Consider the following 23,356-nt stretch of genomic DNA (forward strand, 5'->3'; position numbering starts at 1 on the left):
ATGGCTGAAGAATATCTCCACGTTGCAGGGCACCTAAGTGTACACCTGTTTTTTGGGAACTGTAAGCTCCCCTTTAAACACTTTGGCGCTGGCACCCCAAGCACATTTGGCCTTCCCCATAGGAAAGTATTGAATGCAAAGCATGAGGATGTCTAGCATAATTTCATGGAGTTAAACTCAGTGAAACTGCAGGAAGCGCGAATAGTGGTTGTCTTGGAGACAGCCTCAAGAGCAGGGGTACCCAAAAGGTAGATCCCAAGATGTTTTAAAACTACAGCTTCCATGATGCTTTGCCAATCTAGACGCATTCCAAAGTCATGCAAAGCATCATGGGAGTTTTAGTTTTACAACATCTGGGGAGCTATCTTTTGGGCACCCCTGCTCTAGAGGCAATATTAACCCTGAAATGTTTTAAAAGGACAGTGAAAATGCACCCATATGACTTCAGTGTGCCTTTCATATTTCAGCTTTTGCTTAAGGCTTGATGGCTTCTTAAAGCTATACTTCAATAGTAGTTCAAAGTGTATCATTTGAAATTGTGTGAGAGGGTCTAAGATTTAAATAAATATGAAAAAATAATACATTATCTAGATATAGATGTATAACTTTTACAAAACTGAAAAGCTATAAAAGACCATATTTCTTTTTAAAGGAAAAATAATGTGCAATTAATTGCCAGGTAAAATTATCTATTAGCATTGGAACCACAATAAATGAATACTTACTTATTTTTTCATAGAAGGTTACGTCACTTCGTCTAGTTACTGTTGAAGACTTGCGGTTATCTGGCAATGTAGCGCAAAGTTGAGTTTTTGAACTAAGCAAAAATGACCTACAGAGAACAGATAAGAATAGAATTAAAATTAGGAATATTTATTGTATAGCATGAACAATGTATGGATTTTACACTCTGGCTCTGCATGCAGCTGCATGTTTTTTACCCAGTCGGTACAGGGCCAGTTGGACATTAGTGAACAGGCCCGGACTGGCCAATGGGTAAACGGTGTGCCACGATGGCCATGGGTCGAAGATGGCTGGGGAGAACATTTCATCTGTCGCTGTGAGGGCCCTGGACACTTGCTGTGCTTCCCAGTCAGACTAGAGGACCTCTGTGGATCACCTGGACTCAATCTATACCATGAATGCCTGTCCAGGAGATACCCTGGAACTGTTCATCGTATTGGGACTATGCAGAGGTCCTGTTAATATTTAAGCGGGTATTACTCGGTCCCCTGGCTTCCAATAGAGTACTTATGGTGGAGAAGTTGAGGAGGCAAGGATGCATTGAGGGATACTTTTTGGAAACTGAGACTAAGCCGCCGCATGGAACTCGTTGCCGGATCAGAGAATAGACGTGACCCGGTAACATTTTAATACGCTGTAGCTCGAGTGTTAATTCTCTAATAAGGGAGTTATTTGGACAGCAAGGGTGCTTGGTGATAAGAATTTCAGGGATATATATTGTATAGGTGGTATGGTCCAGGGAAAGGGGGTTCTGGCGGATATTTTGTATGCTGTGCCTTTAGGACTGTTAGGGCACAGCAAGTTGATTGAGTTAGTTGTGGATAATGTGATTAAGTCCAAGAGAGAGTGCAGTACATTCTATTGTATGAAAGACCCCCATGCAGGGAGAGTCAACATTGTATCATATAAAGAGCTGTGCACATGCAATAAAGATGCATTCTGCTTCCCTACATTCAGTCTCCACTAATGTGTGTTGAAAAGCTTTGATCACTCCTTTCAAATAGAAATGGTCTCCAGAGTCATAACCATTGAAAGGTGCTATAATCACTACAGGGAGATATAAATACTATTGCCTGCTACAGAGTAGAGGTATCCAGAGACCCTGAGTCCAGCTTTGGCTACTGGGTCTGATGTGCTCCGGCTTCATCACACTGTGTCTTAATGCAAGAAAGTAAGTTTATATAAAGCCAGTATGTTAATGCAGTGGTGTATCTGAGTGTCAATGTGGGAATACATTTTTGTAAAGCATTATAGTTTGTGAGTGTAGATGTGTGTCAGTGCATGCAGTGCTAGCATGTGTAAAGCATGTGTGTGTTGGTGTGTTATTGCATGTGTTTATTTGTATGGAGAGTCTGTGTGTAAATGCAGGACATATTTGTACAGCATAAAAAAGTGGCCCTCGTCCTTACCTTGGCCAGTGAGTCTGGAATGCTTCCATTTGTGGTCTGGTAGGATGATCATTCAGTTTGTACCACCAGCTGGTGCAAACCATGCTTGCTGCTCCCTCTAATAAAGTTTAAGAGCATTGCCATGGTAACTCATGGCAATGCTCCGATACACCTGTAGGAGACATGGGATTGCTTTTGAGGGAGATCTTTGATTTCCCCACTGCCCAGGGAGTGTTACAGCTCGTATGGATGTGTGGTAAGGGTGAGCGGGTCACCAATTGCCCACTGATTTTTTTCAACGTAAAATGAATACTGCTGCCCATTTTTCATTAATACAAGATTACAAAAGGAACTAGAAAAGCTACAATTTCTGGGGAAATTGTGTGAAGTGTTCTTGCCTCCACCAGTAGTCTACAACTGGAGTGGGCGGAGTAACTGTTATTATTTATTTATATAGCACATTTAATTGCAACGTTGTTGCCCAAAGTGCTTCACAGTTACATTAAAACATACAGTTATAAAAACACTAGCAGGTGTACTAAAGGCTTTGTCTATGACATCACTTGCTGCTCCAGCCTGGCACAGGTCAGAGGATTTTGGCGGTTGCCATCTTCAAACGGTCGTATTTTAAAAAACTGTACATCCTACAGCGAAGAGCTTTATATTGTGAGAATCACAAGACCCAGACCTACATTTTGATGTATAGTATGTCTCTGAAGTATTAACAATGAAGGCACAGTCGCAGTTTAGAAATTGCCCTTCAAATGTGAGCTTTGCAGAGTAGAGTTTCAATGAATGCCAATGGACGGCGTGAGTTGCAAACAAATGGTCATATTGTGAAAACTATCAGGACTATGGCTTAGCCGTGGACATTTCTAATGGCAGCAGGGATAGCTAAACGTTTTGATATAAGATTTGTGTAGGTGGGCTTGAAAATGAGGGCTTGGTGGCAGTTTAGAAATCATGTCCTGATTTTTCAGCTTTTGCCAGCTCCCACTCTAGTTTTGAACATTTTGCCATTCATTCCTATGGGACCAATTTCGCCACAAGAACGACGATATTCCGTGAACCATTTGGCAAAACGTTCCACAAAGTAATAGCACACCAATCGGGAACAATCCGCACGTTTCGGTATATTACTGTCTATGTAGTGTAAAAACTGTGGGAGGAGTTAGGGTATACATTTGGCTATAATAATAAGAATAATAATATATATGTGAGATAACATTAAGTGGTCTTGCTATGCAAGAACACTTAAATATTATTGTTGGATTGTTTCCCTGAATAAATTTACATGAAAGACGTTCGGCCAAACAATCACATGAAGGAGCATTGGAGGTCACAGACAAAATGTCAATATCGTGAAAAATTATTCAACGGAACTGAAAAATCGTGCTGCGCACAAGTCTACTTGTAGCTGGTTAGTGCAAGCCTTACAAAGAATCTTTAAATAATATACAATAATATAACAAGCTTAAATGGAAGCAACATAGATTTTGACATTTTTGACATAAGCATTGATACATTTTGTTTTTTATGTTAACATAAGTTTACATTTCTATGACTACTTTAATTGCCTTAAAATTAAAAAAAAAATCATATTCTTCTCAACTGATCACAGATCACAGATTGCAGATGCACTCATTAAAGTCTATAGGAATGTTGCTTGGCTGCTACAAAGTGTGCTTGGAGATATTCTGTAAAGTGACTAGATTCTTCAACTGTCTGAGATCCTTTTTTTTACAGTTGTAAGTAAGAAAAAGAGAAATGGGATTATTTAAAGGTTGCACTACTCAGGAATCTGTACTTGGATCCATTCTCTTTAATATTTTTATTAGTGATATTGCAGAAGGTCTTGATGGTAAGGTATGTCTTATTGCTGATGATTTTGCCACAGGGTTGATGTTTTAGGAGGGATAAGTTAAATGGTAAATGATTTAGGTAAACTAGAAAAATAAACATAGCTGTGGCAATTGACATTTAATGTGGATAAGTGCAAGATAATGCACCTTGGGTGTAAAAACCCAAGGACAGAGTATAGAATATTTGATACATTCCTACATCCGAGGAAAGGAATTTAGGGGTAAGTATTTCAAATTACTTAAAGGTAGATAGACAATGTAATAGAGCAGTAGGAAATGCTAGCAGAATGCTTGGTGGTATAGGGAGAGGTATTAGCAGTAGAAAGAGGGAAGTGCTCATATCATTGTACAGAGCACTGGTGAGACCTCGTCATTGGAGACCTTATCTCAAGAAGGATATTGAAACTTTGGAGAGAGTTAAGGCATAAGATATGTATTTATAACATATTTTACCAGGAAGGATACATTGAGATTTCTCTTGTTTTCAAGTATGTCCTGGGTCAAACTTGAAAATAAGATAAGGCCAGGGACAAATTAAGTATTTAGAAAATTGGTCAGACTAGATGGGCTGAATGGTTCTTATCTGCCATCACATTTTATGTTTCTATTTTTCTATGAATTTCGTAGATAAACCATTTGAAATTTTTTTTATAACCATTCGTAGACTGTAACCATTTGAAAAGAGAATCCAAAAATATTAAATTAAGGTCAGTGTCTAGGGTGTGAGTAGAAATGAATGCCTCCAAAGAGAAAACTCACTACTCACTAATATATGAACAGAACTCACTGGCACCAGTTACATATAGCTGTCATCACATACAGGTGATACTCGAAAAATTAGAATATCGTGCAAAAGTTAATTTATTTCAGTAATGAAACATAAAAGGGGGAACTAATATAGGAGATAGACGCATTACATGCAAAGCAAGATAATTCAAGCCGTGATTTGTAATAAGTGTGATAATTATGGCTTACAGCTCATGAAAACCTCAAATCCACAATCTCAGTAAATTAGAATATTGTGCAAAGGTGCAATATTCTAGGCTCACAGTGTCCCAGTCTAATCAGCTAAGTAAGCCATAACACCTGCAAAGGGTTTCTGAGCCTTTAAATGGTCTCTCAGTCTGGTTCAGTAGGAATCACAATCATGGGGAAGATTGCTGACCTGACAGTTGTGCAGAAAACCAGAATTGACACCCTCCATAAGGAGGGAAAGCCTTAAAAAGTAATTGCGAAGGAAGTTGGATGTTCCCAAAGTGCTGTATCAAAGCACATTAATAGAAAGTTATGTGGAAGGGGAAAGTGTGGAAGAAAAAGGTGCACAAGCAGCAGGGATGACCGCAGCCTGGAGAGGATTGTCAGGAAAAGGCCATTCAAATGTTTTGGGGACTTTAACAAGGCGTGGACTGAGGCTGGAGTCAGTGCATCAAGAGCCACCACACACAGACGGATCCTGGACATAGGCTTCAGATGTCGTATTCCTCTTGTCAAGCCGCACCTGAAAAGCAAACAACACCAGAAGCGACTTACCTGGGCTAAAGACCTGGTCTGTTGCTCAGTGGTCCAAAGTCCTCTTTACTGATGAGAGCAACTTTTGCATCTCATTTGGAAACCAAGGACTCAGAGTCTGGAGGAAGAATGGAGAGGTACACATTGCAAGATGCTTGAAGTCCAGTGTGAAGTTTCCACAGTCTGTGTTGATTTGGGGAGCCATGTCATCTGCTGGTGTTGGTCCACTGTGCTTCATTAAGTCCAGGGTCAACGCAGCCGTCTATCAGGAGATTTTGGAGCACTTCATGCTTCCTTCTGCAGACAAGCTTTATGGGGATGCTGACTTAATTTTCCAGCAGGACTTGGCACCTGCCCACACTGCCAAAAGCACCAAAGCCTGGATCAATGACTGTGGGATTACTGTGATTGACTGGCCAGCAAACTCGCCTGACCTGAACCCCATAGAGAATCTATGGGGCATTTCTAAGAAAGCGATGAGAGACATGAGACCAAACAATGCAGAAGAGCTGAAGGCCGCTATTGGAGCATCCTGGTCTTCCATAACACCTCAGCAGTGCCGCAGGCTGATAGCTTCCATGCCACGCCGCATTGAGGCAGTAATTGCTGCAAAAGGGTCCAAAACCAAGTACTGTGTCCATATGCATGCTTATACTTTTCAGAGGTCCGATATTGTTCTATGTACACTCCTTGTTTTATTGATTGCATGTAATATTCTAATTTACTGAGATTGTGGATTTGGGGTTTTCATGAGCTGTAAGCCATAATCATCGCACTCAGGGGCGGACTGACCGGTCGGGCACTTCGGACATGGTCCGAGGGCCCGGCCGGGAGGGGGGCCCGCCATCAGGGGGCCCGGCCGCCCCTTTAAATGCTGCAGCCGCCTGAGCGCTCTCTTAAGAGCCTCAGGCGGCTGCAACTTCTCACCTCCCCTCCCCTGTAATTGTGCGGTCCGCGGTGCCCGGCCGGAGTGATAGGAAGGTGCTCAGTGTGCACCTTCCTGTCAGTCCGGCCGGGTACAGGAAACAGAAACTTCTGTTCCGCGCGGAACAGGAGTTTCTGTTTCCTGTACCCGGCCGGACTGACAGGAAGGTGCACACTCAGTGTGCACCTTCCTATCACTCCGGCCGGGCGCGCGGACCGCACAGCAGCTCGGCCACGCTACAGGTGGGGGTGGTGGGGGGCAAAAAAGAGGAGGAGAGGGGAGGGGTGGGCAAAAAGAGGAGGGGAGGTGGACAAAAAGAGGAGGGGAGGGGGGCGAAAAGAGAAAGGGAGGGGAGGGGGTTCAAAATGAGAACGGGAGGGGAGGGGGGTTCAAAATGAGAACGGGAGGGGAGGGGGGGCAAAATGAGAAAGGGAGGGGAGGGGGGGGCAATAAGAGAAAGGGAAGGGAGGGGAGGGGGGCAAAACGAGAAAGGGAGGGGGAGCAAAAGGAGAAAGGGAGGGGAGGGGGGCAAAAAGAAAAGGGGAGGGGAGGGGGGCAATAAGAGAAAGGGAAGGGAGGGGAGGGGAGGCAAAAAGAGAAAGGGAGGGGAGGGGGTAAAAAGAAAGGGGGGGTAAGAAGAGAGGGGGGTAAGAAGAGAGAGAGGGGGTAAGAAGAGAGGAGGGGGGAGTAAGAAGAGGGGGAGGGGAGAGTAAAAAGGGGAGAGGGGGGAGTAAGAAGGGGTAAGAAGAGGGGGGAGGGAAGAGCAAGAAGGGGGGAGGGAAGAGTAAGAAGGGGAGGGAAGAGTAAGAAGAGGGGAGGGGGGTAAGAAGAGGGGAGGGGGGTAAGAAGAGGGGGGAGGGGGTAAGAAGAGGGGGGGCGGGAGTAAGAAGGGGGTAAGAAGAGGGGGAGGGGGGAGTAAGAAGAGGAGGGGGGAGTAAGAAGAGGGAGGAGTAAGAAGAGGTGGGAGTAAGAAGAGGGGGAGGGGGGGTAAGAAGAGGGGGAGGGGGGAGTAAGAGGAGGGCAATTGCCCCCTCCCCTGTCCGCAGGCACCGTGCGGGCAGCCGGCAGGGGAGGGAGGGAGGAAGGGAGGAAGAGAGGACCCGGGAGCTCAGCCTGCAGCTCCTCTGGGTCCTTCTTGCGCGAGCACAGATCGTTGCCGCAGTTACCACGGCAACGTTACGGCTCTGGGGAAAGTAAACTCTAGCCCTGGAGCTACGGGCTAGAGTTCACTCTCAACACTGTAACCACCAGGGATTCCTGGTGGTTGCAGTGGTGAGAGTGAACTCTAGCCCCATAAACACACTACCCCCACACACCATACACATTCACACACTGCCCCCATACACACACACTGCCCCCACACACACCATACACATTTACACACATTGCCACACACATACACTGCCCACCCATACACAAACAGCCCCCCATACTAACATTGCCACACACATACACAGCCCCCTCATACACACATTGCCCCACACACCCTACACATTCACACACTACACCCCCTCACACACACTACACCCCCTCACACACACGGAACCTTTCACACACACTGCACCCCTTACACATTGCACCACTGCTCATATACCCTACAACAGCCTCATATCCCAGCAGACCCCAGGTAAGTTGTCAAACTGTTCTTAAACGGTTTGACTACTTACTCTGGGAGGGGGGCCCGGCCCTCCTTGCACCATAACGACTACACAGAGCAGTAGTGGTTATTGTGCATGGATTATTTCTTTAAATAATCTCCAAGTGACCCAGTAGCCAGCAAGCCAGCCAGCCCACAGGCCAGCCAGCCAGCCAGCCCACAGGCTGGCCGCTGGCCAGTAGCCAGCCAGCCAGCCCACAGGCCACCAGTTAGGCTTACAGCCAGCAAGCCCACAGCCTGCCAATCGCAGCCAGCAAGCCACAGCCAGCAAGCCAACAGCCTGCTAGCCGCAGCCAGCAAGCCCACGGCCTGCCGGCAGTAGCCAGCAAGCCCACAGCCTGCCAGCAAGCCCACAGCCTGCCAGCCGCAGCCAGTAAGCCCACAGCCTTCCAGCAAGCCCACAGACTGCCAGCCAACAACAGTAATTAAGGTAAGAGGAGCCAACTTGGCCTAGGTATCAGCGAGCTATGTTGTGTTGCTATATTGTGAATAGTGTTGGAGAGACCCCCCTCCAGGCCCCATTAGACTCCATTGTAGTCTCTAATGGGACCTGGAGGAAATTCTTTCTAACACACTCTCTAAAGGACACTGAGATAGCGTCTGCTAGAATACCCCCCCCCCCCCTCCATGGCCCATTAGCCCTCAATTGTAGTCTCTACTGGGGCCTGGAGGCGACTGTTTCCAGCAGGGACACTGAGATGGCCTCTGTTAGAAAGACCCACTTCCAAGCCTATTAGACTTCATTGTAGTCTCTAATAGGGCCTGGAGGGGATTCTTTCTAACACACTCTCTAAAGGACACTGAGATAGCCTCTGCTAGAAAGACCCCCCTCCATGGCCCATTAGCCCTCAATTGTAGTCTCTACTGGGGCCTTGAAGGGATTATTGCACTTTTGTTCCTTGTGTCTAAAGATTGTGTAGGGTGTGGCTGGAGGCGGTGCATGGAGGCGGGACATGGGTGGCGCTTGCTACGGAGTATGGGTGGGGCCTGTAAGGGGGCCCTTGATTTATTTTGCCCGGGGGCCCTGGGGGTTCTCAGTCCGCCCCTGATCGCACTTATGACAAATCACGGCTTGAACTATCTTGCTTTGCATGTAATTCGTCTATCTCACATATTAGTTTCCCCTTTTATGTTCCATTACTGAAATAAATGAACTTTTGCACGATATTCTAATTTTTTGAGTATCACCTGTATAACACAATATGCATCTTCTTCATTCATATTATCGTTGATTTCATTGCCACATTTTTATTTCCTTAATCCAGAACTTACCTACAAATGAATTTAGTTTCAGCTTCACATTTTTCTGCACACTCCACCTCATCTTTGGCTTTATAATAAAACCTCTCTCTACCAAGTGTCCATGCACCTTCTGTTTTCACATAGTCATCTATTATGCTGCCTCGAACTGTAATATAGAAATAAACATCAATCATAAAGAAAAATAGGTAATGAATTTTATGTTATATATATGTTTATCAAAATGCAAACTGATTTTTATATTTGCACAATAATACATGTTTTATCAGAGTCCATACAGATGTTCAAACAGCTACTAGATGCATACTTGCAAAAACAGAATATTCAAGGATATAATCTTTCAATGTAGGGTAATAACTGCTTGATCCAAGGATAAATCTGACTGCCATTCTGGGGTCAAGAAGGATTTTTTTTCCTAGCTTGTTGCAAAATTGGAAGTGCTTCAAACTGGGTTTTTTTTGCCTTCTTTTGGATCAACAGCAAAAAACATATGTGAGGAAGGCTGAACTTGATGGACGCAAGTCTCTTTTCAGCTATGTAACTATGTAACTATGTAAGAATGTAGCCCATGGAGCATCGCAGCTAAGGGGAATGAGCCTTGACATTGCTAGGAGACAGGCATAGAAGGGGTGTAGTGTGGGGGATTGGCTAGAGGAATTGGAGGTGGGGTTTTGGCTATAGGAGTATATATAGTGGCCAATTTAGATCAGGGGCCATCTAAATTAATCCTTACTTACCTGTTTTTGTCCCACTCTCCCTTTTTGTTTTAGCTTACATTTGGTCACGGCGGCGGGGGATGGATAGACAAGTTGGGGTGTAGGTAATTTGTCCTGATGTAATATAGTTTAGTTCGCTTAGAACTGTTAGGTTTGGAAGGGTATTGGTAGGTTACAGCTCGTTGGTAGCTTGGAACCTGGTGTGTGTAGGGTATATCTTGGTATACCTCTACATGCAAAAAAACTGGAAAATCATGCCCTCGTGGCAATGGTTTATGTTTATATGTTAATTATATGTTATAATGTGGTATTATTTATTGTGATGTGGTTCATTGTCTGGGGTAGTATTGTTAAAGGAGTCGGGGTTGATATTTTATGTTCAATATGTTGACAATGACCTTTAAAAAGTTTAAGTGTTTATATTATTAAAGCTGTGATAATTTTCCCAAAATGAAGGTTTCTGATTATCTTTAGGGGGTTTTGAGTTTTGTTAAGCATATGCCAAAAAGGCAACTATGCAAATGTCAAGGCTATATATAATGTAAACACAATGGGAGAGATCTTTAAAAGTATTTTTAATCTTTTTGGTATTTTGTTTGGCTTTTTTGTGCAATTTATTAAATATGTTGTATCTTTTGCACTCACCCCATCATTGTTCAATGTATACTATACTATATAAAATATTTTGATAGTATGCCATTACAAATATGTACATTACTTTTATAACTACATAAAATTGCCTTGTATATCACAAATATTTATTCCTTCTATTTTATAAAAATTTTAACCGAGAACAGAGTTTTTAGAAGACAATGAAGAATTCAAATATGTAGACAATAGTATGTGAGATTTTCACTGCCAAATGACTGCAATTGAATTAGATCCTTGCACTTTGTGAATACCTCAGAATTCTTCCACTACTGGACTGTTGTGCAAAATTGGACATTGTAGATCAGTAGTTCCCAAACTGGCTCCGCATTGTCCCGTGGCGCTGTGACTGTCATATTTGGTCTTACTTAGGGCCACCCGATTACTGCTTTATTGCTGGACAGGGGCCTGGTTGGGTGCCTTTAAAAGTGCATCCGGACCCCTGTGGAACCCTGCCTGTCACCCAGTCATCTTCAGAGATGCCACGTGGGAGGTTGCTGCACAGGTAGAGGCAGCATGAGGGAAGATGAGCATGTAGATTAAGCTGCTCCAAACATCTAACTCCCTTCAGTTAGCAGCAGCAGGACCCAAAGTAAGCCACTTTCCTGGACACAAAAGGCAAGCTAACAGGAGAGTGGTTCCAGATATAAACATATCACATGGATGTGTGTGTGTGTGTGTGTGTATGTGTATGTCAGATTGTGTGTGTGTCAGTGTGTCTATCTGTGTCAAGGTGTGTATGTGTCAGGATGTGCATCTATGTATTTGTATCTGTGTGTCAGTGTGTATCTGTGTGTCAGGGTGTGAGTCTGTGTGTGTATTTGTCAGTGAGTATCTGTGTGTGCGATAACATCTGTGTATCAGGATGTGCATCTGTGTATGTACATCTGTGTGTTAGGGTGTGCATCTGAGTGTGTGTGTCTCAGGGTGTGTATTTGTGTGCCATATTGTGCGTGTGTGTTTATATCAGTGTATGCGTGTGTCAAGGTGTGTGCATGTATCAGTATGTGTTGGTGTGTGTATCTACGTTTGTGTATTTGTTGGTGTCTATATGAACTTGTGTGTATATGTCAGTGTGTTTTTAATGTATCAGTGTGTTAATGTGTATGTGTAATCTGTGTAAGTATGTATGCATGTATCTATGTTGTAGTGTTTGTGTGTGTGGACATGCATCCAAGCAATCAAACAAAACAACGTGCAAACACATTCCTCCAATCTAAAACAAATATTACATATAAACATACCTCTGCATTCAAACTCCACAATTTGTACACAAACACAAACACCACTTCACTTGAACTCCAACACAACACATACATGTACATGCGCATTTAAAAGCAAACATTACATCCAAACACACCCCTGCAATTAAAAGTCAAACATTACATACAAACACATCCCTATATTAAAACACTAAAATTATATACAAGCACCCCTTCAATCAAACACCAACACTATACATTACACTACAACTACCAGTATATGCCACAGCGCTGTTCAGCTATACAGTTTAGAACTTTGTTTTGACTTGGGACGCCTTGGAAAATATTGAAATATTAAGTGCGCCTTGAACCCAAAAAGTTTGGGAACCACTGCTGTAGATCATCATAAAGCCTGATGATAAAAACATCTATCATAATAATACATATTACCATTTTGTCTAGTTCTAGTTTATGGAACCTGATGCAGATGTATCACTGATATTGTTTTAAAACATATAATAATTTTGAATCATTATTTTTTTATTTTTATGTATTTTATTATTTTCTTATAAGAAATTCGTAAGGAGGGTTACAGGAGAGAAATGTGAGTTACAGAAGAAAATTGGGAACATGAGGTTTTACATAGTTTTCCAGGTGCGGTTGAGCAATACAGATAGGTACATATACATTTTCACATCAGGTACCCTCATTTGGAAGCTTTCCCTCGTACTCTGTGTACTTCCCTGTATATACTGATCTCCATGTAGTAACATTGTCTCCTGATTTGGATTTTGATTAGAGCGTCTCTCCTGACTATGTCTCATGTTCTATGTCTGAACGGGGGGGTGAAAGAAACTGGGGTGGTAGGGGAGGGGGCGTGGGAGATATTTACTCCATATGCCGTGAAGTTATGTATTGAGATGCGTGTAGGTGTGCGTTCACACCAGAGTATGTGTGTGTTTGGGTGTTGAAGCGCGGCCTTCAGGTGATGAGTATAAGATCTTGGGGGTTGCATGTTTATCGCTTGGATGCAGAGATCCATGTTCGGGGTGGTTGCGGACAGCCAGGCCCTGCTGATTGTGGACAAAGCTGCTTCTAAATTTTAAATCATTCTTGGTTCCCTGCTACAGTATTACTGAAAACATTATTGTCTGAAATAATTAATTCCCCTATATATGTAATGCTTTGAAAAATGCACATCTAAAAATATTTTTATTAAGCCTACATATAACTCATACAATCCTCTATTAATTATTACAAGATCCTCATTTGTCAGGTGCATCCATAAATCCCCAAGTCTTAAGTTAGTACTTACTTCTACTCTACAGCCTGTACCTGCCTGATCTACCAACTTCTTCACTCTCATACTTCATCTGAAGAGATTTGAAACACACAAGTGATAGACATCTTGAAACATCCTGAGGCATTGGGGCTGAAACTCAACATATGGGGACTTAGCTCTACAGTGGCTGACAAGCTTTTTAGCACAATCAGAAGTATTTCTTTTTGTGCCACTACTTTTGTGAGTGTTTTTATTGTTTTTTATATTTGTTTTACTGTGTCATTAAATACTTCACTATGTATATATTCCCTTTTGTTTCCATACATGCCTAACTCTACTATACGTATGGTAACTATACACGCACGTTTGTGATTGTGGCGCCCTCACTGGTATATGTTTTATAACTATACTACTCGTCTACTTATGATATTATCATAAGGTCTAATAGTTTTTTTTGTATCCCCCAAGTGCTCTCAAGGTTAATCTCATTAGTTTGGCCATATTACTTGGACAATCCAGTCGCACTGAATACGATGGATACATCCTGTACACACTTATGTTTCTTGGGCATCTAACAGTAATTTACCATGAGGCAAACTTACTTGAAGACATATTGTATTCTCAGAAGGCAGTTTGTTCCTCCTACTTAGTTTAAATCTACATAAAAGTCAAGCTACAGCCTCTCTTGAAAATGCTCGATCTTTCATGTCATATAAAAGTCCCCAAAACCTGTTGCCTATGTACAAAAAATATGTGAGGGTGGTTAAAAGCCACTGTTTATTTCCTATCCCTTATTCTTCCCCAACAGTCCTCACTTGTGGGAGACTGGCGGCGTTGCAACAGTACAAATGGACTAATTTGTTGAAATTATTTACAAATATTTACAAATAAGAACTCTGCTTTGTGCCCTATTGTTGTTACAGCTATGATCTAAAATAATTTGTGTTTTTGACTGTTATTTATTTTCTATATGGAAAACCAGGCTTTAGTCTTCACAGTAACTAAAGTACCTATAATATTGCCATTCCTCCCTTTCCTTATGGCTTAAATTCATTGTTGTGTACACACACCATCAAAATGTAGACACTGATATTCTATTTTATATTTAGAAGCTTTTTTGTATTTACCAGATCCTTTTTCTACTCTAGCTATTATAGCTGGACCCATTGTTGAGTGCTCTTTCTCCAAACACAATAAGGACTTATAGCAGAGCCTCAATGATGTTTAATGTTTCCTCAGGACCTACAATTTTGCCTGTGCCTTTTTCAACCAACCCTTTACTGGCATTGGTTACCTAAATATGGCTGATAAAACAACATCTGAACGTATCTAATAGCAAGAATGTCACACAGATATTACATTTTTGGCACACACAACATCCATCAATATCCTTTTGTAACATCATCATGTCAAAAATAAACATCAAGACTTACTAAAATACAAGACTCGCTAATTAAAACATGCATAAAGGACATCTGGCTAGCCATAGAAACCAGAAGTCAGAGGAAATGCAGCATGAATGGTCAGTGGACAGAAATATGCCTGACTCTATGTCATTCTTAGATACTGTATAACACTCTATGTGATATAGCCAATTCAAATTATTGTAGGGCAGTGATTGCTGCAGTGGTTATGGTACAACAGGTCAGTACCCAAAATCCAGGGCACTGATTTTAAAAGTATGTTCCTTCTGCTGCCACTGACATTACTCAGAAGTTTATTTTCACCATTTTCTGTACAGATGTGCCCAAACATAAACCATGATGATGGGCTCGAAGCCCACAAAAAGTTAGGTTTGGAAAGAAATCCATCACAGTTATGTAATTTGACAGTTCAGTTTTCAATTTACTCAATTCAGTGTTTTGTAAATCAACCACCTAGTATCTAAAACTGTCACCATTCAAGTATCATTTGGTCAGTTTTGTACTTTGCCTCATGAGGGAGCTAGAGTCATATCACAGTTATCAGCATTCGAAATGCTATTGAATTCATTTGCATATTTGCGTTATGAGGAACATGTTATGCCATTACTGATACCTTAAGCATTTGTTACTTTGCACTCCTTCTGATAGTGGAGTGAATCAAATGGTATTATTATCTGATTGAGTGCATCCAGTAATATGCTTATCTAGCCTTTTATTCTTTCACATACACTCACAGGCTGTCTATTAGTCACTGGAGTAAAAGACATTGTTTCTCTAGTGATATTGAATTTGTATTTGCAAAAAGTATTCATTACAAATTACATGCATTCACCCCAAATAATTAACTGGTACTGCAAACATTGCAGGCATTTTGAACAGCAACACACACACACACACAAACCACACCACACCCCCTCCCCTTTCCCACTAGTTCAGATTCTTCAGAAACTTACAGACAAGGAAAAATAACAGCAACAATTTAGTTTGCATTTTAAATAACTCATACAAGTTATTTTGATTTATATTAAAGGTTTTTTTTTTCATTTCCCCAAGTTCCATTTTCAAATGAACACTGATTTGATTTAAAAAAAAAAAAAAAAATATATATATATATATATATATATATATATATATATATATATATATATATATATATATATATATATATATATATATGGGCCAAAATAGCCAAGTAGTAAAAATAGAAATACTTCAACTAACGTTTGCCATCTACTCAATAATGCACAATTGTTTCTGCTAGAATCCTTTCTAAGATGCAAATTATATATGGTACAAGCCACGTTTTTTTTAGAACCCAGCCAAACGTAGATATTAACATAATGCATTAATATTATCTTAAAAGTATACAGGGTTATTCACTAAACACTTGATATTGTCAGCATGGACAAAATATGTGAAATCCTGACTTAAATGGCAATTCTCATATTTACTAAAGCCAAATACTTTGCTTACGCATCCAAATCCTATACATCAGTTTTAAAACTCAATAGGGACTAAATGCATCCAGCAGGGTGCACGTTTGTAACTTATCGTAGCAAGCGAAGGATAATTTAAAGCACTATTTGTCTGCTGACATGGTGCACTTCTCTTACTCAACTTGTTGCTAGTGGCTGGGGGCTATTTCATAAAATAAACATGGGGGGGGGGGGGCACTTATGAGACATAACTTTGCCTGGTCAGTGGGTAGGAGCTATTATAAAATAAGGGGCAGATCCTAATCGATTTCCACCTGTTATGAATTACTTAATGATAGAGGAAATGTAAAATGAACTGGGAAAAGAGATAGAAACAACATAATGGTCAAATATAGAAATGGCCTTAAAAGGTATTTCTCAATGTGCTTCTCATTTAGAATCTCATTTTAGAATTCTCCACAGGTGGTACCTCACTCCATATAAGTTATTCAAATTAAAATTCTCACACTAACAAATGTTGGAGGGAGTGTGGTCAAGTAGGCTCTTTATCTCTTGCCCTAAATTGAGAAATTATTGGAAATCTATACATTCTCTGATCAAACTCTTAGATAAATCGATAATTGACTTAACCCCTATAGTTTGCCTTTTCAAAAAACTCCCAAATAACCTACATAAAGCAAAATTAATAATATTAGGACATATAGGAATAGCAGCCACCATGGCTATCCCCAGACATTGGAAATCACCCATTTCCAATGTCAAACTAAAATAATAAGAGATACGAATTATCATTAAGAATAACATCTGAAAAAATATTAACTTAGGCCATGCATGGGAAGAGTGAGAAAGAAAGGTCAGAAGTAGTGATGTCGCGAACACGAAATTTTCGGAACGGCGAACGGGAACATCGGCAAACGTTTGCGAACCGGCGAACTGGGCGAACCGCCATTGACTTCAATGGGCAGGCGAATTTAAAAACCCACAGGGACTCTTTCTGGCCACAAAAGTGATGGAAAAGTTGTTTCAAGGGGACTAACACCTGGACTGTGGCATGCCGGAGGGGGATCCATGGCAAAACTCCCATGGAAAATTACACAGTTGATGCAGAGTCTGGTTTTAATCCATAAAGGGCATAAATCACCTAACATTCCTAAATCACAATGGATATGGATTGACACCTGACATATGACATATTGACACCTTGACATATGGATTGACACCTGTCCTCAGAGACCCTGATACACACTGACACAGAGCAGAATAGGGACTATTCCCCCTACATAGGGTCACTTGGCAGATATGGATTGACACCTATCCTAAGGATCCCTGATACACACTGACAGAGAAGAATAGGGACTGTTCCCCCTACATAGGGTCACTTGGCAGATATGGATTGACACCTATCCTAAGGATCCCTGATACACACTGACAGAGAAGAATAGAGACTGTTCCCCCTACATAGGGTCACTTGGCAGATATGGATTGACACCTGTCCTCAGAGACCATGATACACACTGACACAGAGCAGAATTGAGACTGTTCCCCCTACATAGGGTCACTTGGCAGATATTGATTGACACCTGTCCTCAGAGACCATGATACACACTGACACAGAGCAGAATAGGGACTGTTCCCCCTACATAGGGTCACTTGGCAGCTATGGATTGACACCTGTCCTCAGAGCCCCTGATACACACTGACACAGAGCAGAATAGAGACTGTTCCCCCTACATAGGGTCACTTGGCAGATATGGATTGACACCTGTCCTCAGAGACCATGATACACACTGACACAGAGCAGAATAGAGACTGTTCCCCCTACATAGCGTCACTTGGCAGATATGGATGGACACCTGTCCTCAGAGACCATGATACACACTGACACAGAGCAGAATAGAGACTGTTCCCCCTACATAGGGTCACTTGGCAGATATGGATTGACACCTGTCCTCAGAGACCATGATACACACTGACAAAGAGCAGAATAGAGACTGTTCCCCCTACATAGGGTCACTTGGCAGATATGGATTGACACCTGTCCTAAGGATCCCTGATACACACTGACACAGAGCAGAATAGGGACTGTTCCCCCTACATAGGGTCACTTGGCAGATATGGATTGACACCTGTCCTCAGAGATCATGATACACAGTGACACAGAGCAGAATAGAGACTGTTCCCCCTACATAGGGTCACTTGGCAGGTATGGATTGACACCTGTCCTCAGAGACCATGATACACACTGACACAGAGCAGAATAGAGACTGTTCCCCCTACATAGGGTCACTTGGCAGATATGGATTGACACCTGTCCTCAGAGCCCCTGATACACACTGACACAGAGCAGAATAGAGACTGTTCCCCCTACATAGGGTCACTTGGCAGATATGGATTGACACCTGTCCTCAGAGACCTAATTGTGTAATAATGGTAATACTATTACCTATTATATAATATTGGCAGGGGCAAGGAAATTCCCTCTAAATAGATGGGTATAGGCAGAGAGTATGGAGACCGGAGTGATAAAGTGTCAATAAGGTGATGTAAAGTTAAATGTATCATAGACACACAGCCACCCTTTCTCTTAGCTAGTTTCCAGAAATGCTGGATAGGTAGAAGGGCTATAAAGACCCAGAGAGGTCTAAGAAGAATCCTCTAAACTAGCCCTAATCTCCTTAAACACCTTCAAGGGTGTTCTAAGCTAAAGCTCAATCTAAACGTTTAGATGACTGCCTGATCACAGATGCTGGCTATGAATAACAGTGTGCAAGACAAAGAGTGGGTCTAAGTGCCCATAGTGCAGTAAAGTGTCCCTAGTGAAGTGAAAAAGAGAATAACGAGCTGGCGCCCAAGAGAATAACGAGCTGGCGCCCTATCAGGGGACGTGTATATGGCATTGATTTTAGGAACCGGGAGATGGAAAAAGATGCTTGGTCGGTCCTCCTACTTCAAATTTGGGGCACTGCGCGTGCAATCTAATGTGCCACCAGATAGGAGTGGTGTGTTAAGTAGTACTATTCCTATCAGTTTAATCCCTGTTATGTGTCTTTTTTTTGGTTTGGTTTTTGAAGCCACAGTGCAGCACCAGAGGGCCGAAAAAGTAGGCATTGTTGCAGCCGCTGCTGTAGCAGCAGCCAGAAAAATTGATGTTTGTTTCCCAGGCAGAAAGTGCCCTAAAATATTGTGGCTTGAACCCTAGTTGGTGGTGGATAAGTCATGCAAGTCAACCGGCATTCAGAGCTAAAATACAGCAGCGTGTGGACCATTTTTAGCCCAAGGCAGCTCATCTCATCAGGCCTTTTTTAGTCGAATATATCGCCCACTGTCAGTCCCTTCGGGATCCATCCCTCATTCATCTTAATAAAGGTGAGCTAATCTAGACTTTTTTGACCTAGGCGACTTCTCTTCTCAGTGACAATACCTCCTGCTGCACTGAAGGTCCTTTCTGACAGGACACTTGAAGCGGGGCAGGCCAGAAGTTCTATCGCAAGTTGGGATAGCTCAGGCCACAGGTCAAGCATGCACACCCAGTAGTCAAGGGGTTCATCGCTCCTCAGTGTCGATATCTGCAGTTAAGGTGAGGTAGTCTGCTACCTGTCGGTCGAGTCGTTCTCTGAGGGTGGATCCCGAAGGGCTGTGGCGATGCGTAGGACTTAAAAAGCTCCGCATGCCCTCCATCAACAACACGTCTTTAAAGCGTCCTGTCCTTGCCGGCGTGGTCGTGGGAGGAGGAGGATGACTTTCACCTCTTCCCCTGTTAGATTCCCGTTGTGCTGTGACATCACCCTTATACGCTGTGTAAAGCATACTTTTTAATTTATTTTGCAAATGCTGCATCCTTTCCGACTTGTTGTAATTCGGTAACATTTCCGCCACTTTCTGCTTATACCAGGGGTCTAGTAGCGTGGACACCCAGTACAGGTCGTTCTCCTTCAGCCTTTTTATACGAGGGTCCCTCAACAGGCACGACAGCATGAAAGACCCCATTTGCACAAGGTTGGATGCCGAGCTACTCATTTCCCGTTCCTCCTCCTCAGAGATGTCAATGATGGTATGTTCTTCCCCCCAGCCACGTACAACACCACGGGTACCAGATAGGTGACAACGAGCACCCTGGGATGCCTGTTGGGTTTGGTCTTCCTCCTCCTCCTCAAAGCCACATTCCTCCTCTGACTCCTCTTCCTCACAATCCTCTTCCAGCGTTGCAGCAGGTCCAGCAAGCGATGCTGATAAGGCTGTTTCTGGTGGTGATGGTGACCACAACTCTTCCTCTTCCTCTTCATGCTCATCTACGGCCTGATCCAGCACTCTTCGCAGGGCACGCTCCAGGAAGAAAACAAATGGTATGATGTCACTGATTGTGCCTTCGGTGCGACTGACTAGGTTTGTCACCTCCTCAAAAGGACGCATGAGCCTACAGGCATTGCACATTAGCGTCCAGTAACATGGCAACAAAAATTCCCAGCTCCCCAGAGGCTGTCCTAGCAACCCGGTCATACAAATATTCATTAACGGCTTTTTCTTGTTGGAGCAGGCGGTCGAACATTAGGAGTGTTGAATTCCAACGTGTCGGGCTGTCGCAAATCAAGCGCCTCACTGGCCTGTTGTTTCGCCGCTGGATATCTGCAAAGTGCGCCATGGCCGTGTAGGAACGCCTGAAATGGCCACACACCTTCCTGGCCTGCTTCAGGACATCCTGTAAGCCTGTGTACTTATGCACAAAGCGTTGTACGATCAGATTACACACATGTGCCATGCACGTCACATGTGTCAACTGGCCCAACTTCAATGCCGCCAACAAATTTGTTCCGTTGTCACAAACCACTTTGCCGATATCCAGTTGCTGCGGAGTCAGCCACTTTTCCACCTGTGCGTTCAGGGTGGACAGGAGTGCTTGTCCGGTGTGACTCTCTGCTTTCAAGCAAGTCAAACCCAAGACGGCGTGACACTGCCGTATCCGGGATGTGGAACAGTACCTGGGGAGCGCCGTTGATGTGGAGCAAGACGCAGCAGCAGAAGAGGACTCAGCCGAGGAGGTTATGGAAGAGGATGGAGTAGGAGGAGTAGAGGAGGTGGCAGCAGGCCTGCCTGCAAGTCGTGGCGGTGTCACCAACTCCTCTGCAGAGCCACGCATTCCATGCTTGGCAGCCGTCAGCAGGTTTACCCAATGCGCAGTGTAGGTGATATACCTGCCCTGACCATGCTTTGCAGACCAGGTATCAGTGGTCAGATGGACCCTTGCCCCAACACTGTGTGCCAGACATGCCATTACTTCCTTTTGCACAATCGAGTACAGGTTGGGGATTGCCTTTTGTGCAAAGAAATTTCGTCCGGGTACCTTCCACTGCGGTATCCCAATAGCCACAAATGTTTTGAACGCCTCAGACTCCACCAGCTTGTATGGTAAAAGCTGGTGGGCTAATAGTTCAGACAAACCAGCTGTCAGACGCTGGGCAAGGGGGTGACTTTCTGACATTGGCTTCTTACGCTCAAACATGCCCTTGACAGACACCTGAAAGACACCTGAAAGGTCAGAAGTAGTGATGTCGCGAACACGAAATTTTCGGAACGGCGAACGGGAACATCGGCAAACGTTTGCGAACCGGCGAACTGGGCGAACCGCCATTGACTTCAATGGGCAGGCGAATTTAAAAACCCACAGGGACTCTTTCTGGCCACAAAAGTGATGGAAAAGTTGTTTCAAGGGGACTAACACCTGGACTGTGGCATGCCGGAGGGGGATCCATGGCAAAACTCCCATGGAAAATTACACAGTTGATGCAGAGTCTGGTTTTAATCCATAAAGGGCATAAATCACCTAACATTCCTAAATCACAATGGATATGGATTGACACCTGACATATGACATATTGACACCTTGACATATGGATTGACACCTGTCCTCAGAGACCCTGATACACACTGACACAGAGCAGAATAGGGACTATTCCCCCTACATAGGGTCACTTGGCAGATATGGATTGACACCTATCCTAAGGATCCCTGATACACACTGACAGAGAAGAATAGGGACTGTTCCCCCTACATAGGGTCACTTGGCAGATATGGATTGACACCTATCCTAAGGATCCCTGATACACACTGACAGAGAAGAATAGAGACTGTTCCCCCTACATAGGGTCACTTGGCAGATATGGATTGACACCTGTCCTCAGAGACCATGATACACACTGACACAGAGCAGAATTGAGACTGTTCCCCCTACATAGGGTCACTTGGCAGATATTGATTGACACCTGTCCTCAGAGACCATGATACACACTGACACAGAGCAGAATAGGGACTGTTCCCCCTACATAGGGTCACTTGGCAGCTATGGATTGACACCTGTCCTCAGAGCCCCTGATACACACTGACACAGAGCAGAATAGAGACTGTTCCCCCTACATAGGGTCACTTGGCAGATATGGATTGACACCTGTCCTCAGAGACCATGATACACACTGACACAGAGCAGAATAGAGACTGTTCCCCCTACATAGCGTCACTTGGCAGATATGGATGGACACCTGTCCTCAGAGACCATGATACACACTGACACAGAGCAGAATAGAGACTGTTCCCCCTACATAGGGTCACTTGGCAGATATGGATTGACACCTGTCCTCAGAGACCATGATACACACTGACAAAGAGCAGAATAGAGACTGTTCCCCCTACATAGGGTCACTTGGCAGATATGGATTGACACCTGTCCTAAGGATCCCTGATACACACTGACACAGAGCAGAATAGGGACTGTTCCCCCTACATAGGGTCACTTGGCAGATATGGATTGACACCTGTCCTCAGAGATCATGATACACAGTGACACAGAGCAGAATAGAGACTGTTCCCCCTACATAGGGTCACTTGGCAGGTATGGATTGACACCTGTCCTCAGAGACCATGATACACACTGACACAGAGCAGAATAGAGACTGTTCCCCCTACATAGGGTCACTTGGCAGATATGGATTGACACCTGTCCTCAGAGCCCCTGATACACACTGACACAGAGCAGAATAGAGACTGTTCCCCCTACATAGGGTCACTTGGCAGATATGGATTGACACCTGTCCTCAGAGACCTAATTGTGTAATAATGGTAATACTATTACCTATTATATAATATTGGCAGGGGCAAGGAAATTCCCTCTAAATAGATGGGTATAGGCAGAGAGTATGGAGACCGGAGTGATAAAGTGTCAATAAGGTGATGTAAAGTTAAATGTATCATAGACACACAGCCACCCTTTCTCTTAGCTAGTTTCCAGAAATGCTGGATAGGTAGAAGGGCTATA

General features: G+C 43.3%; 1 protein-coding gene across 1 annotated transcript in view; it reads right to left on the bottom strand.

Annotated features, from left to right (window-relative positions):
• Window positions 1-23,356, bottom strand: part of PLG (plasminogen) — a 131,910-nt gene that overhangs the window by 100,283 nt on the left and 8,271 nt on the right. Inside the window, exons 2-3 of the mRNA XM_063443337.1 lie at window positions 9,358-9,493; window positions 726-832 (exon numbers count right to left, since the gene is read on the bottom strand). Of these exons, the coding sequence (XP_063299407.1) occupies window positions 726-832; window positions 9,358-9,493 (243 nt within the window). The remainder of the gene's footprint in view (window positions 1-725; window positions 833-9,357; window positions 9,494-23,356) is intronic.

This window comes from Pelobates fuscus, chromosome 2 (genome assembly GCF_036172605.1).
Source record: "Pelobates fuscus isolate aPelFus1 chromosome 2, aPelFus1.pri, whole genome shotgun sequence".
In the NCBI taxonomy this organism is placed as follows: domain Eukaryota; kingdom Metazoa; phylum Chordata; class Amphibia; order Anura; family Pelobatidae; genus Pelobates; species Pelobates fuscus.